Here is a 15,352-nt window from a genome sequence, read left to right as displayed (position 1 = left end):
TGAAAGTAAAGGGGCTGAATAATTTTGCACGCCCAATTTTTCAGTTTTTGATTTGTTAAAAAGGTTTGAAATATCCAATAAATGTCGTTCCACTTCATGATTGTGTCCCACTTGTTGTTGATTCTTCACAAAAAAATACAGTTTTATATCTTTATGTTTGAAGCCTGAAATGTGGCAAAAGGTCGCAAAGTTCAAGGGGGCCGAATACTTTCGCAAGGCACTGTATATAGACAGGTGTGCGCCTTTCCAAATCATGTCCAATCAATTTAAATGTACACATGTGAACTCCAATCAAGTTGTGGAAACATCTCAAGGATGATCAATGGAAAAAGGATGCACCTGAGCTCAATTTTGAGTCTCATAGCAAAGGATCTGAATACTTAAAATCAAATCAAATCATATTTTGTTGGTCACATACTCATTGTTAGCAGATGTTAATGCGAGTGTTGCGAAATGCTTGTGCTTCTATTTCCGACCATGCAGTAATATCTAACAAGTAATCTAACAATTTCACAACAAAAAAGGAATGAAAAAGAATATGTACATATAAATATATGGATGAGCGATGGCCGAATGGCATAGGCAAGATGCAGTAGATGGTTTAGAGTAGAGGTCGACCGTTTATGATTTTTTTTTTGCGCCGATACCGATACCGATTATTGGAGGACCCCAAAAAAAGCTGATACCATTATTCGGCCGATTTCTAAAAACACTGAATGAACACTTATTTTAACTTAGTATAATACATCAATAAATATCAATTTAGCCTCAAATAAATAATGAAACATGTTCAATTTTGTCTTTATACATTTTTTGTATTTCATATACCTTTGACTATTGGATGTTCTTATAGGCACTTTAGTATTGCCCGTGTAACAGTATAGCTTCCGTCCCTCTCCTCGCCCCTATCTGGGCTCGAACCAGGAACAGATCGACAACAGCCACACCCGAAGCAGCGTTACCCATCGCTCCACAAAAGCCGCGGCCCTTGCAGAGCAAGGGGAATAACTACTCCAAGTCTCAGAGCGAGTGACGTTTGAAACACTATTAGCACGCACCCCGCTAACTAGCTAGCCATTTCACATCGGTTACACCAGCCATTTAGGCTGATAGGCTTGAAGTCATAAACAGCACTGTGCTTGCGAAGAGCTGCTGGCAAAACGCACAAAAGTGCTATTTGAATGAATGCTTACGAGCCTGCTGCTGCCTACCATCGCTCAGTCAGACTGCTCTATCAAATATCAAATAATACTTAATTATAACATAATAACACACAGAAGTATGAGCCTTTGGTCATTAATATGGTCGAATCCAGAAACTATCATTTCGAAAACAAAACGTTTATTATTTCAGTGAAATACGGAACCGTTCGGTATTTTATCTAACGGGTGGCATCCCTAAGTCTAAATATTCTTGTTACATTGTACATCCTTCAATGTTATGTCATAATTACGTAAAAGTCTGGCAAATTAGTTTGCAATGAGGCCAGGCTGCCCAAACTGTTGCATATACCCTGACTCTGTGTGCAATGAATGCAAGAGAAGTGACACAATTTCACCTGATTAATATTGCCTGCTAACCTGGATTTCTTTTAGCTATAAAAATATATACGGTGGGGCAAAAAAGTATTTAGTCAGCCAATAATTGTGCAAGTTCTCCCACTTAAAAAGATGAGAGAGGTCTGTAGTTTTCATCATAGGTACACTTCAACTATGACAGACAAAATGAGAAAAACAAATCCAGAAAATCACATTGAAGGATTTTTTATGAATTTATTTGAAAATTATGGTGGAAAATAAGTATTTGGTCAATAACAAAAGTTTATCTCAATACTTTGTTATATACACTTTGTTGGCAATGACAGAGGTCAAACGTTTTCTGTAAGTCTTCACAAGGTTTTCACACACTGTTGCTGGTATTTTGGCCCATTCCTCCATGCAGATCTCCTCTAGAGCAGTGATGTTTTGGGGCTGTTGCTGGGCAACACGGACTTTCAACTCTCTCCAAAGATTTTCTATGGGGTTGAGATCTGGAGACTGGCTAGGCCACTCCAGGACCTTGAATTGCTTCTTACGAAGCCACTCCTTTGTTGCCCGGGCGGTGTGTTTTTTGATCATTGTCATGCTGAAAGACCCAGCCACGTTTCATCTTCAATGCCCTTGCTGATGGAAGGAGGTTTTCACTCAAAATCTCATGATACATGGCCCCACTCATTCTTTCCTTTACACGGATCCGTCGTCTTGGTCCCTTTGCAGAAAAACAGCCCCAAAGCATGATGTTTCCACCCCCATACTTCACAGTAGGTATGGTGTTCTTTGGATGCAACTCAGCATTCTTTGTCCTCCAAACACGACGAGTTGAGTTTTTACCAAAAAGTTATCTGACCATATGACATTCTCCCAATCTTCTTCTGGATCATCCAAATGCTCTCTAGCAAACTTCAGACGGGCCTGGACATGTACTGGCTTAAGCAGGGGGACACGTCTGGCACTGCAGGATTTGAGTCCCTGGCGGCATAGTGTGTTACTGATGGTAGGCTTTGTTACTTTGGTTCCAGCTCTCTGCAGGTCATTCACTAGGTCCCCCCGTGTGGTTCTGGGATTTTTGCTCACCGTTGTGATTATTTTGACCCCACGGGGTGAGATCTTGCGTGGAGCCCCAGATCGAGGGAGATTATCAGTGGTCTTGTATGTCTTCCATTTCCTAATAATTGCTCCCACAGTTGATTTCTTCAAACCAAGCTGCTTACCTATTGCAGATCCAGTCTTCCCAGCCTGGTGCAGGTCTACAATTTTGTTTCTGGTGTCCTTTGACAGCTCTTTGGTCTTAGCCATAGTGGAGTTTGGAGTGTGACTGTTTGAGGTTGTGGACAGGGTTCTTTTATACTGATAACACGTTCAAACAGGTGCCATTAATACAGGTAACGAGTGGAAGACAGAGGAGCCTCTTAAAGAAGAAGTTACAGGTCTGTGAGAGCCAGAAATCTTGCTTGTTTGTAGGTGACCAAATGCTTATTTTCCTCCATAATTTGCAAATAAATTCATTAAAAATCCTACAATGTGATTTTCAGGATTTTTTTTCTCATTTTGTCTGTCATAGTTGAAGTGTACCTATGATGAAAATTACAGGCCACTCTCATCTTTTTAAGTGGGAGAACTTGCACAATTGGTGGCTGACTAAATACTTTTTTGCCCCACTGTACTTCTGTGTATTGATTTTAAGAAAGGATTTGGTGTTTATGTTTAGGTACAGTCGAGGAACGATTGTGCTTTTTTCGCAAATGCGCTTTTGTTAAATCATCCCCCAGCGTTGCATCAATTATATGCAACGCAGGACTTGCTAGATGAACTAGTAATATCATCAACCATGTGTAGTTAACTAGTGATTATGATTGATTGTTTTTTATAAGATAAGTTTAATGCTAGCTAGCAACTTACCTTGGCTTCTACTGCATTCGCGTAACAGGCAGGCTCCTCGTGGTGTGCAATGAGAGGCAGGTGTTTAGAGCGTTGGACTAGTTAACCATAATGTTGGAAGATTGAATCCCAGAGCTGCCATGGAAAAAATCTGCCGTTCTGCCCTTGAACAAGGCAGTTAACCTACCGTTCCTAGGCCGTCATTGAAAATAAGAATGTGTTCTTAACTGACTTGCCTAGTTAAATAAAGGTGTAAAAAAAATATTGGCAAAATCGTCGTCCAAAAATACCGATTTCCGATTGTTATGAAAACTTGAAATCGGCCCTAATTAATCGGCCATTCCGATTAATCGTTCGATCTCTAGTATAGAGTACAGTATATACATATGAGATGAGTAAATGTAGGGTATGTAAACATTATATAAAGTGGCATTGTTTAAAGTGACTAGTGAAACATTTATTACATCCAATTGTTTATTACTGAGGTGGCTAGAGATTTGAGTCAGTATGTTGGCAGCAGCCACACAACGTTAGTGATGGCTGTTTAACAGTCTGATGGCCTTGAGATAGAAACTTTCCACCTTCTCCACTACTGTCCTGTCGATCTGGATAGTGGGGTGCTCCCTCTGCTGTTTCCTGAAGTCCACGATCATCTCCTTTGTTTTGTTGAGGTTGAGTGTGAGGTTATTTTCCTGACACCACACTCCGAGGGCCCTCACCTCCTCCTCATCAAGCCTACCACTGTAGTGTCATCTGCAAACTTGATGATTGAGTTGGAGGCGTGCATGGCCACGCAGTCATGGGTGAACAGGGAGTACAGGAGAGGGCTGAAAACGCACCCTTGTGGGGCCCCAGTGTTGAGGATCAGCGGGGTGGAGATGTTGTTTCCTACCCTCACCATCTGGGGGCGTCCCGTCAGAATGTCCAGGACCCAGTTGCACAAGGCGGGGTCGAGATCCAGGATCTCGAGCTTCATGGCGATAGTCGACAGAATTCTTACATAGGTATTCCTCTTGTCCAGAGGGGTTAGAGCAGTGTGCAGAGTGATTGCGATTGTGTCGTCTGTGGACCTATTGGGGCGCTAAGCGAATTGGAGTGGGTCTAGGGTGTCAGGTAGGATGGAGGTGATATGATCCTTGACTAGTCTCTCAAAGCACTTCATGATGATGGAAGTGAGTGCTATGGGGGCGATAGTCGTTTAGCTTAGTTACCTTAGCTTTCTTGGGAACAGGAACAATGGTGGCCCTCTTGAAGCATGTGGTGTAAACAAAGTATTTCTGTTTTTTTATTTTTTATAAATTAGCAAAGAAAATAAATTTTTTTTTTTGCTTTTTCATTATGGGGTATTGTGTTTAAAAATATATGTATATTTTAGAATAAGACACTAACGTAAGTCAATGGGTCTGAATACTTTCCGAAGACGCTGTAGTTCTTTAAGGTATACAGTGACTGACTTGAGAAGAGGAAAATTGATGATGTACAACCTAGTTTAGAAATTGCACTTTGTGCATTCTACTATTACAACTTTCAAGATTAAGTTGAAAGCCGGACTCCAAAATCAAATCAAATCAAATCAAATGTATTTATATAGCCCTTCGTACATCAGCTGATATCTCAAAGTGCTGTACAGAAACCCAGCCTAAAACCCCAAACAGCAAGCAATGCAGGTGTAGAAGCACGTAATAAATATGTATATGTGTATATATACAGTATATGTGTATATATACTGTGTGTGTGTGTGTGTGTGTGTGTGTGTGTGTGTGTGTGTGTGTGTGTGTGTGTGTGTGTGTGTGTGTGTGTGTGTGTGTGTGTGTGTGTAATGGGAACCACTGACCTATATTACATAGGCTCTCTGTCTCACATAACCCTGTAAAGAACAAGCTCTCACAACAAGATTATCTTTTTTCACCTCATAATGTTGTGATTCCAAGAGTCATGTTATAAATGACTAGCTAGTCAGTTGTCATTTATACCCTGATGAAGACAGCTTGTCTGTCGAAACGTTGATTATTAGGTTATTAAATTATTGCATAAGTGCTCCTAAAGTGTGTGGCTCTACTTTTCTTTTTCAAGTGTTCTACTCCACTAGCTAGCACCTCGCTTGCCCCTCTTTTCCTCCAGATTAGCTGGTCAGTTTTGAAACATTGTGATCCTCTGCCTATTAAAAAATGGTGAATCATGAAATCCGAAACCCACGTAACCCGGATGATGTGTGTGATGTGAATTGTGTGATTTGATTTATGGTCTCTGTGATTTGTTATGCCTAGCTGTGCTGTGTGGAGACCCTGGCACCCCAGCAGAGGGTTATGCTGAGGGGAAGCAGTTCACCTACAGGTCAGAGGTGACCTTCTTCTGCAGGGACCCCAACATCTTGGTCGGGTCCCCCAGGAGACTGTGTCAGGTTGATGGGAGCTGGAGTGGAATACAGCCCTCATGTATAGGTGGGTCGCCCATTCATACCATAATAATAATAATAATACACATATGCTGCCTTAATTGTGGTGTGTTGTACCATATCATGTTGTGTTGTGTTGTTGAGTGTTTCCTTCTCTTCTTCAGTGATGATGATGTTGGTAGGCAGTGAGCTAAACATTCCATTTGTCTTCAGATCCTGCATATAACACATGCAGAGACCCTGGAACTCCATCTTACGGGATACCAGTCACGTACCAAGGATTTGAGGTAAGGTCCTTATGAGGAAACAGACATCTTTGTATTGACATTTGTGCTCAGATAATTAGCTAAAACAATCCAAAATAGTATTCTGGTCAGTCAAAGTAATTCCCAGGTTGTTGACCATTTATAGTAAATTGTCTTCTATTTTAGGTTGGAAGCAAAATCTCCTTCAAATGTCGTAAAAACTACCACATACTGGGATCTACGACAAGAACCTGTCTGGAAAATTTGACGTGGAGTGGTGTTCAACCAGAATGTATTGGTAAGACTTTTTGAAAGATTTGTTTTTGTCCCAAGACATTGTCAAGAAAACTGAAGAAGTAATTTATTAGTCCGGCAGGTATCATTTTTCTTAGCATTGACTTGTTAATGACTTGAGGGAGAGATACAGGCGGTATATAGGGGGGTATGACAGCCAAAAGGAGTAAGTATTGGTTTAGCAAATGTAACCCTTTGATTTATTGCATTCTATATCACTACTCTCCCCATGTCAGTGTCATGTTCTCTATCCCTCTTCTTAATAACTCTGCCCAGTATTATAGGTCTTGAGCTGTATATATGGATTAAAAGACAGATCAAAACGGAAAAGCCATTGAGGGTGATGTTCAAAAGGGAATGGACATTTGAGAAATGGCTGTGTGATTCATGGACGGAAGTAAAGTAGGGATTGCTGCCCTCAGCAAAAAATAGATAAAGTTGGCCAAGTTTAAGATGTTCGTATGTGAGTGGTAAATCAGTGTGCGATTTTGACAACATACCCCACAAAATCCTTCAGGCGTCTCCTCCACATAAAGTGGCTTCACTGTCAGAGGCTTGGGAGTAGGGAGGCTTAAGTTGATGACAGGAAGGTGTGAAGACTGAGCTCATATATTATGTTACAAATAGATAGCAACACTCAGGATTTGTTTAATAATTTCACTCCTGATAGGATTGCTTGATCTCTACATAACTCCATAGTACTGGTGTGGGTAGGGGGCTGCTGTTATCTGACCGGGTCAAGGGAATTTATTGTGAATTACCTTCCTTTCTTTCTTTTTTTGTAGCCCATGCCTGCAGACAGCCCGAGACACCGTCTAACATTGACGTGAGGGCTATTGATCTACCAACTCTGGGCTATACTTTGATCTATACATGTCAAGACGGATTCTTCCTGGATGGGGGATCAGAGCACAGGACATGTAAACCTGATGGAAAGTGGTCCGGAAAGCCACCCGTCTGCAAAGGTATAGTTTGGCACTGGAATATGCCTATTATTAAAATGTCACTATTTCCGGTGAGGAGGATACATTTACTGTGGGCCATATATTTACATTATCAGTTCACCTGCATCTTGTATTTATCAATCATATTTCCCCCTATACATTGGTATTCAATAAAGTAGTTAATTTGCTTTGTTCTCTGTGCTGGCTGAGAATACCTAGATAATTGAGTATACAACATTTCTGCTATCATCACATCTGAATCACTTTGGTAAAATGTGGCCAAAACAACGTTGTGACTATTAGGCTACAAGCAGCAACTGACAGTGAGTAGGTCACATCCATAAATTTAATTGAATCAATTATTTATTCCGTCTTTCAGTTGGCCCAAAAATAAATGGTAAAAAAGGAGTGGAGTCAGATGTTCAGAAAAACAAGATTGGTGGTATGTTATTTTCTCTGAGTCATCTTCTCTTTTGGTATTTTGCGTCGTCATGATGATGTGGCAAGTGACACCTTGCTTCTTGAAAGTCCAATATATTGAAAACTTGACTGCTGACATGCAAAACATTTTGGGACTGTATCAACAGTGGACTAATGAAAAAAATACCAATATAGGTTTTTTTATGGATTTTTCCTTTAATATGGATACTGCACATTTTGAGATTACTCTTAATGACGGATTTTATGTACAGACGGCCGATGGATGACGCAAAAGCTAAAATAATCTGGTTTAATTATTGTACCTTATCTTTTTCTAGGCATACAGTATAACACAAGTCTTTCTTTCCTTCAGTTCCTGTAAATGTGTTTTCTTTAAACTTTGGCTGGACCGGGTTCTATGAGTACCTTGGGGCAAGAGAAGGTGCCACTATTACTGTAAATGGATTCAATGCATCAACCAGTAGAGTCAATGTCACACTTTTGGATCAGAGCAGAGTGCAGCTTAAACTCTCTGGTAAAGCACAACACACATGTTAACGCTGACATTATTTGATTTGGCAAATATTACAGTTGAAGTCAACATTACAACAGTTAACACCAACCGATAACCCAACTTCCATTGTTTTCAGGAACATACAAAAAGGAGGAGAATCATTTGCTACTGAAGGTTTACCAGATACGTGGTCCAACAGAGCATCATTTCAGTAAATTCAAGAATGACAACTGGGCAATGGATGGCTACGTGAGTCTTTTATTTTAATTAAAATATATTATTTCCAATTACATTAGGGCCTTATTATGGACTCAAAACAAAAATATTTTGGCTCCCTTACTTTAAGCATGTTTTCTCCTTCCTCTGTTTTCTACTAATAAGCTGTACACCTAGCTCATGAGATGCTAATGTCTGCAGACCATGTCCTTCATCAATATGCAGCTCTGGCATAGGGTTTTGACTAGCATACCTAATACTAGCATACTTAAAATGATTTAAATAAAAATGTGTCAGTTTTAAGATACCATATTACTTTAGTGTAGCCCTCTTTTGAAAGTAAAAAAATATACTGTTTCTTCATTTATACAACAGGCAGAGATGTAAAAATACTTGAAAGTACTACTTAAGTCCTTTTTTGGGGTATTGTACTTTACAATTTATATTTTTGACAATGTTCTTCTTTTACTTCACTACATTCCTGAAGAAAAGGATATACTTTTTACTCCAAACGATCTCCAACTGTCCCACAGTAATGAACGTGTTGGGAGTCGGGACGAGACAGACAGGCAGGCAGCGTTTCTCAGCCAGTTGAAATCATGAATCAGCTGGCATAATTTTTATGGATATATACAAAGGAATGTCAAACTAAACAATGTGCAGCTAGTTTGCAGTCTTTCCAGCTTCAGTTTGAAGTCATTGTGTTCCCTGTGTTGTTGACTAGCTCCTCTGAAAAACAGTGTCCAGGCGAGTGAACACATTTTTCTATGCCAGACGAAATCCCGCCTCATTAGGTCATTGTTATGGAGTTATCCAAATAATATTTTGTTGTTATTCTTACTGCACTTCATGACGTGACTGTATGTTAGCCGTAGTTGGCTAGCTAGCAAGCAAGAGATAAGAACGTTGCTATCCTGGATGGCAATGGAACATTTAGAATGAACAACTGGGTTGTGTCCATAGATTATTTTACCTTCATTTAACTAGACAAGTCAGTTAAGAACAAATTCTTATTTTCAATGACGACCTAGGAACAGTGGGTTAACTGCCTGTTCAGGGGCAGAACGACAGATTTGTACCTTGTCAGCTCGGGTATTTGAACTTGCAACCTTCCAGTTACTAGTCCACCGCTCTAACCACTAGGCTACCCTGCCGCCTCCATGGATACAGAACAAAAAGTCTGAACAACTGGGTGACGTCTCCAGCAACCGAACCGATAGAACGAACGACAAGCCGGCTTGGGTAGCAACCCTAGATTTGTGTCGGGACTATATCTTGTGAAAGGATGAAATAGTATGAATACATTCATCAAAATATTTTTTTAATGAAATATCTCAATCATTATTTGAATATGTAGGTAAACCGTTGTATATAAGGATATATTGGCAAGTTCCAATATATCCTCCAAACACCGGCTTCTCGGGCATCACTTAAGTGAACACTATAGAAGTAAGTAACTTCAAGGCGAGTGAGAATGATAAGCTGTTTGAGAAACCAAAGGATTATGTGAGGTAAATGGGTAATAGTTCTCATTGTGTAATGGTTCTGCATTTCAACTCTTCCCTGATATAATCAGTAAAAAAATTAAATCCCCTCTCTCTTTTGTTGGTTTAGGTGACTGCAGAGTCTGACCAGAAAACCTTTGTTTACCAGGGTCATATTCACAGCAAGGACTTTGGAATATTTGTGCTAACAAGAGGAGGTACAGTCATTGTGTAGTCTCAGTAATACAACAACAAAAAACGACATGCACGGTTACATTTCACTGCTGATACATGATTCCTTTTACATAAGTTACTCCCGAAACCTTGACAAGAATGATTGTACTGTTATGTTTCTTTATTAGGTCTCTTTACAACAGACCTGGACCCATCAAATCCTCCATACTATGGCACGAATAGCAGTTCAGTAGCAGTTGCCATACTAGTGCCATTCTTTGCCCTTATTCTTTCAGGGTTTGCATTTTACCTCTACAAACACAGGTAAGGAGTGCTGGTTGTTGGAAATCTGGTAACCTGCATTGGTGATGTTTGTCCATATATGCTTGGATGTTCAACATTGTTGTTTCTTTCTTATAAGTTATGGGAAACTCCTGTGCAAATCACCAATGATGAGTGATCCCTAAAAGTTTCAGTTGATAAATCATTACATAACAAATCCAAATGTTAGATGAGTGTGTGACAAAATGATTACAAGAAAGAGCAGTGGAGTTTTCCAAAGCTAATTGAACAAGCAAAAGAAAGAAAATGTGACAATATAAAATGGAAATTACCCAATACTAAAAGAACATAAAAAATTGGCAGGGTGCTTTCACAAGACACTGATGACAATGAGAGACCCAAAGATGTAATCAGGGCTGGCGGCAGGTAAGACATAAGAAACTAAATCACTATAAACAACAATTCCTACTTCCACATCGTCATTACTGTCTTTTACTTTATTCATTTGTGGAGAAAAAATGATAATTTGAGGGAAAAACATCAACTTGCTGGGCTTAAATGAATATGTTGTCTTCTTTGATCTCATATTGTCATCTCTCTGTCAGCATATTTAAACCAGCTGAATGTTGTTCTATTTGTTTTTTGTAGACATTTGCCTAAAACATTTCATGAGAATCCATGTTTTTTGACTGATAAAATTACCGGAGGGGAGTTTTGAAGTATTGTGTTTTAATGTATAATGAATACAGAATCATGCTTACTAAGTACCTTCATATTCACATACGTGTCAGATTTAGAATACTGTTTTTTGACAATGTCATAATAACATAATATAGGATTAGTCTGTTTTGATAGTTATAATATTTTCTTCTTTCTTTACTGATTTTTGCATACCATACTGTACATGTTTAGCCACTAGGCTACATTACCACCCTCTCTACCTCATTCAAACTCCCACAGAGACTTTGGAAAGCTTTGGAAATGTGTTTTTTAATGTGCAGAGGTATTCTCCACATACTGTATGAAGATAGATCCTGCTTTAACAATGCCTTTATGGGGGATTAGCTTTAGGACTTTTTATATCCAAACAAAGTTAATGTAGAAGACACTAAGCCCTCCAGGCAAGTCTCTAAACCTGCATTTGTCTTACTTAGTGAGATTTGTAAGCTAATGGAGGGAATATTAAGTAAAGGCTAACAAAGTAACTCCCGGATGGAATCAAGGTCTTCACATTGATGTTATATTGAAGCTTAAAACCAGGTCAGTAGGCTTTGAGTAGGACTCCTCAGTATCATATTTCAAATAATAATAGGTTATATAGTCTCCTAGGGTAAATGTGTATTCTAGATCAAAGGAGGGCTGAAACATAATTTCATTAGCTACGGGTCTCATTTATTCTTATTCGTTATATTTAAATATGCAGTTACACTAATTTACAATTTCTTCAAGTGGGAAAGAGTTTTTGCCGTGTCTTTGTACTTTTTGCTGTACATTAACATCCCTTCATGATGCAAAGTCATATTTGTCTGAAAAGTGAACAACAATCATAGCTAGTAGAGTTATTAAAATTTTGTAAATGTATTAACACTTTTAATTGTTCACCTTTCAGAACAAGACCAAAAGTACAATATAATGGCTACACAGGCCATGAAAACACAAATGGACAAGCGTCATTTGAAAACCCTTTGTATGACACAAACATGAAACCCACGGAGGCGAAAGCTGTGAGGTTTGATACAACTCTGAACACAGTCTGCACAGTAGTATAGCCCTTGTATCGCCAGCATTGGACTGGTTTTTATAGCGAGATGCAAATATTCCTTTGACTCATCACGTTATGATGATAAAAGACAAGTTTTAAATCAAGGACAGTTTTATATGGACTAAAACAACAACTATTGGTGTTCTATGGAGCAAGGACTATGTACATATGACAGAAGATACTCTCTTGGATCAAGGAGTTCTGCCTTTCATTGCTCTTTGCAGGATGAAAGTATTCATTCTCCTCTCTTTTAAAAAAAAATCTGTATTTTTTCCCCAAAGGCCCTCCTTGGGGAAACACGGAAGTGTCTTGAAAAGCCACATAATTGTTGATAAAAAGTATTTTCTTCAGTGAAGATGAACAACAAAGGAGGGAGCAACTTTGAACGTGTTGCTGCTCATTCCTTGCCAGACTTCTCCAATAAAGGGAAAATATGCTACAACTACAACTGTCTCGCATGAGATCTTGGCTATCTAATCTCTGGGTAGTTAGAGGAACTCTCTCAGCTGTTGTGTTGAAAAACTTTATTGCACAAATTTTGCACTAGTGTGTTATGAATGGGTATGAAATGAGTCAAAAGAGGAATTTTCAAACCAACTGAAAAAATTACATACAGGGTTTTTGACCATTTGTAGATAAACATACAGTATATTTCCATATCCACAGGGAGCAAGTTGTCATACTGCCATGCTACTGTTTATAAACAGAGAGGCTTATTTTATTTTCAATATTGGTTTTGCAAATACATTTATGGAACACTCTGCTTACTTTTTTACATATAATTTTAACTCTGGAGTCGCAAATACCATGCAGCTTATCAAGCAGCATTCCACAAATCTCAATTAAGGAGCAACTGGAGTACATGCAAATGTGCAGCTATTGTGAGTCATTTGTCATTGTATTCACAGATCAATATTACTGCAGAGCAAACCGATCTGGCTCATCTGCTTTGAAAAACAACAATGCCCAATATTGTAGTATACTGTAAATTGCATCAGATAATTGCAGTATGTATCAAGCATGATAGTTTGTTTATATTGTCAATCATCAGTTTGCTGTTCATATTTTAGTTTATTTCACATTACCACAAGCATTTAACATTTGTAACCCTGCAAAACAGTTTGCAGTCCTATCTTGTGGTCTTGCTGCAAATTTGCTTACATTTCAAATATACCTCGTTGCGCAGAAGGACACCATTTTTCTACTCTACAATACTGGAACTAATGAAATGTTTATTTTTCATAAATGCTGCACTTGCTTTAAATCACAGTTTTAATGCAGAAGTGTATTTTAATTTATATGTGCCATAAGATTACACCATGTTTTATTCTGACACACATGTCACTTAAGGCCAGATGGGGAATGAAGTTGGATGGCAATCCTTCTTTAGCAGAGGCTTGAGCTGGTTGTTTAGAAGCTTGTCTTAATAATCTATTTTTCCCCCTTTATGGTATGTCTGTCCTATCCTTTAAGGGTATTGGGTCAGTGATGATGACATGAACACTGACTTCATATTTACACTCCAAGAAACACTGCCTTATTAAATTCAAAAGCATGACAAAGCTGTCACAGATGACCTGTTACAACACTAATGCTTGAGAGTGTAGGGCTACTTGAATGCATACAGTACACTGTGATTCCAAAGTCATAGATTAGCTTATTTTTTTTCCTAATAATTTTGGTTATGCATGTTTTCACAAATAATGTTAAAAATTAACAGTAGATGAACTACCTTTCAAAATCTGTTATCATATGCACTTGCTTTGAGATCAATGACAAAATGTGTAATATAATCTTGTGAGCTATCAGATTCCAGTTAATGTCTGTTGTATTTGTGGCCATTGAAGCATTGCAGGATTCCCAGAGTGTGATCAATTGAATGTGTGTTCGTAAAATAAGAAGAATTTGCATTTCCTTCATTTTTCTACAAAGTGAACTATTTAGCATTTTACATTTCAAATTATGCCTGTTGTTCATTGCACACCTACATACTGTACAGCAGTGTTTTCAATCAATAGGGTTAAGACAAAAATGAATCAAATCATCCCTCATTCTTTGTCAACATTTTGTGATGTAAGACCCACTGCTTTTAATCCACATCTTGCCTTCCTTTTGGCTTGCTGCAATAATGTTTTTCTTTCATCATCTGTAAAATATATTCCCAAGAAAAGAGCTGTACAACTGCATTTAATTAAATATCATCCATTTTACAACATCATGTTATCATGTGCTGCTGACTTTAAGTAGGTGCAAAAGAAAATGTTTTTGTACAGAAATATATTTTTTATGAAGAATTTGTACAATTATTAAATATGCTGTGCTTTTTTGATTAATGTAGGTACAAAACTTGTTAAAATAAATGTTTTTACTATACAAAATGTAAATTTATCGTCTGAGTATGAATATAAAATGTATATTATCTATGGTTGAAACTTTTCTTGCAAATGTCGATATATACAAGCTTTTATTTGAAAACATTTGCTCGTATATATTTGTTTATACAAGAAAAAACAAACCTTAGAAAAAAATTGTATTACAGATTGTTCTATGACACAAGTTATATGACATATTTTGAAGACATGATTTCAGATTAAACATTTTTGATATAATTATCTATGGTCTCATCTGTATAGAACTTTTTTATTTTTGTTTTGTGTCATTACATATTTTAAAAAGACTACAGTGATATGTATACAACAAGAAAACATAATCAGAATTTGTGTACTTAGGCCTGGACTCAATCCAATCGCACTTTGTCAGCAATGTACCTAAGCGTTGGCAGTGACTGCATTAGCGGTCAATACTGCATATGTCGGCTCAATCGGAAAATTAACATTAAATGGGGCATTTGTCAACAAAGCGGGATCGGATTGAATCCCTGCCTTACTCTATCTCTATGACAATAGATTTACAATCCTGATGATAATAAGATTTAGATATAATAGATACAGTATATACATTGCTATATCAATTTTGTATTTTGTTTCCCTAAGGTGGCCTTAATCACTTATTAAATATGTTCAAGACTTGCCACAGCCCATGCCTCGCCAACCTCCACTAATGGGGCATGCAAGCTGCCTATGTGCCTGTGGAGCACACCAGTCTGTCCAATCAAAAAGCTCAGCGGAGGCCTACTCACCCTCAACACAGGAGGACCGGAAGCAAACACTTGACTTAGACTTTGCATTAGCTAAGAAATAAATAGT

General features: G+C 38.2%; 1 protein-coding gene across 1 annotated transcript in view; it reads left to right on the top strand.

Moving 5' to 3' along the window:
• Positions 1-14,384, top strand: part of LOC109898910 (CUB and sushi domain-containing protein 1-like) — a 218,863-nt gene extending 204,479 nt beyond the window's left edge. The window contains 11 exon segments of the mRNA XM_031836493.1: positions 5,684-5,857; positions 6,025-6,098; positions 6,243-6,354; positions 7,136-7,315; positions 7,674-7,736; positions 8,088-8,249; positions 8,365-8,477; positions 10,059-10,146; positions 10,291-10,426; positions 10,748-10,810; positions 11,994-14,384. Of these exon segments, the coding sequence (XP_031692353.1) occupies positions 5,684-5,857; positions 6,025-6,098; positions 6,243-6,354; positions 7,136-7,315; positions 7,674-7,736; positions 8,088-8,249; positions 8,365-8,477; positions 10,059-10,146; positions 10,291-10,426; positions 10,748-10,810; positions 11,994-12,153 (1,325 nt within the window). The 3' untranslated portion in view covers positions 12,154-14,384.
• Positions 14,385-15,352: the final 968 nt, after the last annotated feature.

The sequence above is a fragment of the Oncorhynchus kisutch genome, linkage group LG11 (assembly GCF_002021735.2).
Source record: "Oncorhynchus kisutch isolate 150728-3 linkage group LG11, Okis_V2, whole genome shotgun sequence".
Classification (NCBI taxonomy): domain Eukaryota; kingdom Metazoa; phylum Chordata; class Actinopteri; order Salmoniformes; family Salmonidae; genus Oncorhynchus; species Oncorhynchus kisutch.
The sequence above is the reverse complement of the archived record's forward strand: the minus strand, read 5'-3'. Positions and strand labels throughout refer to the sequence as shown.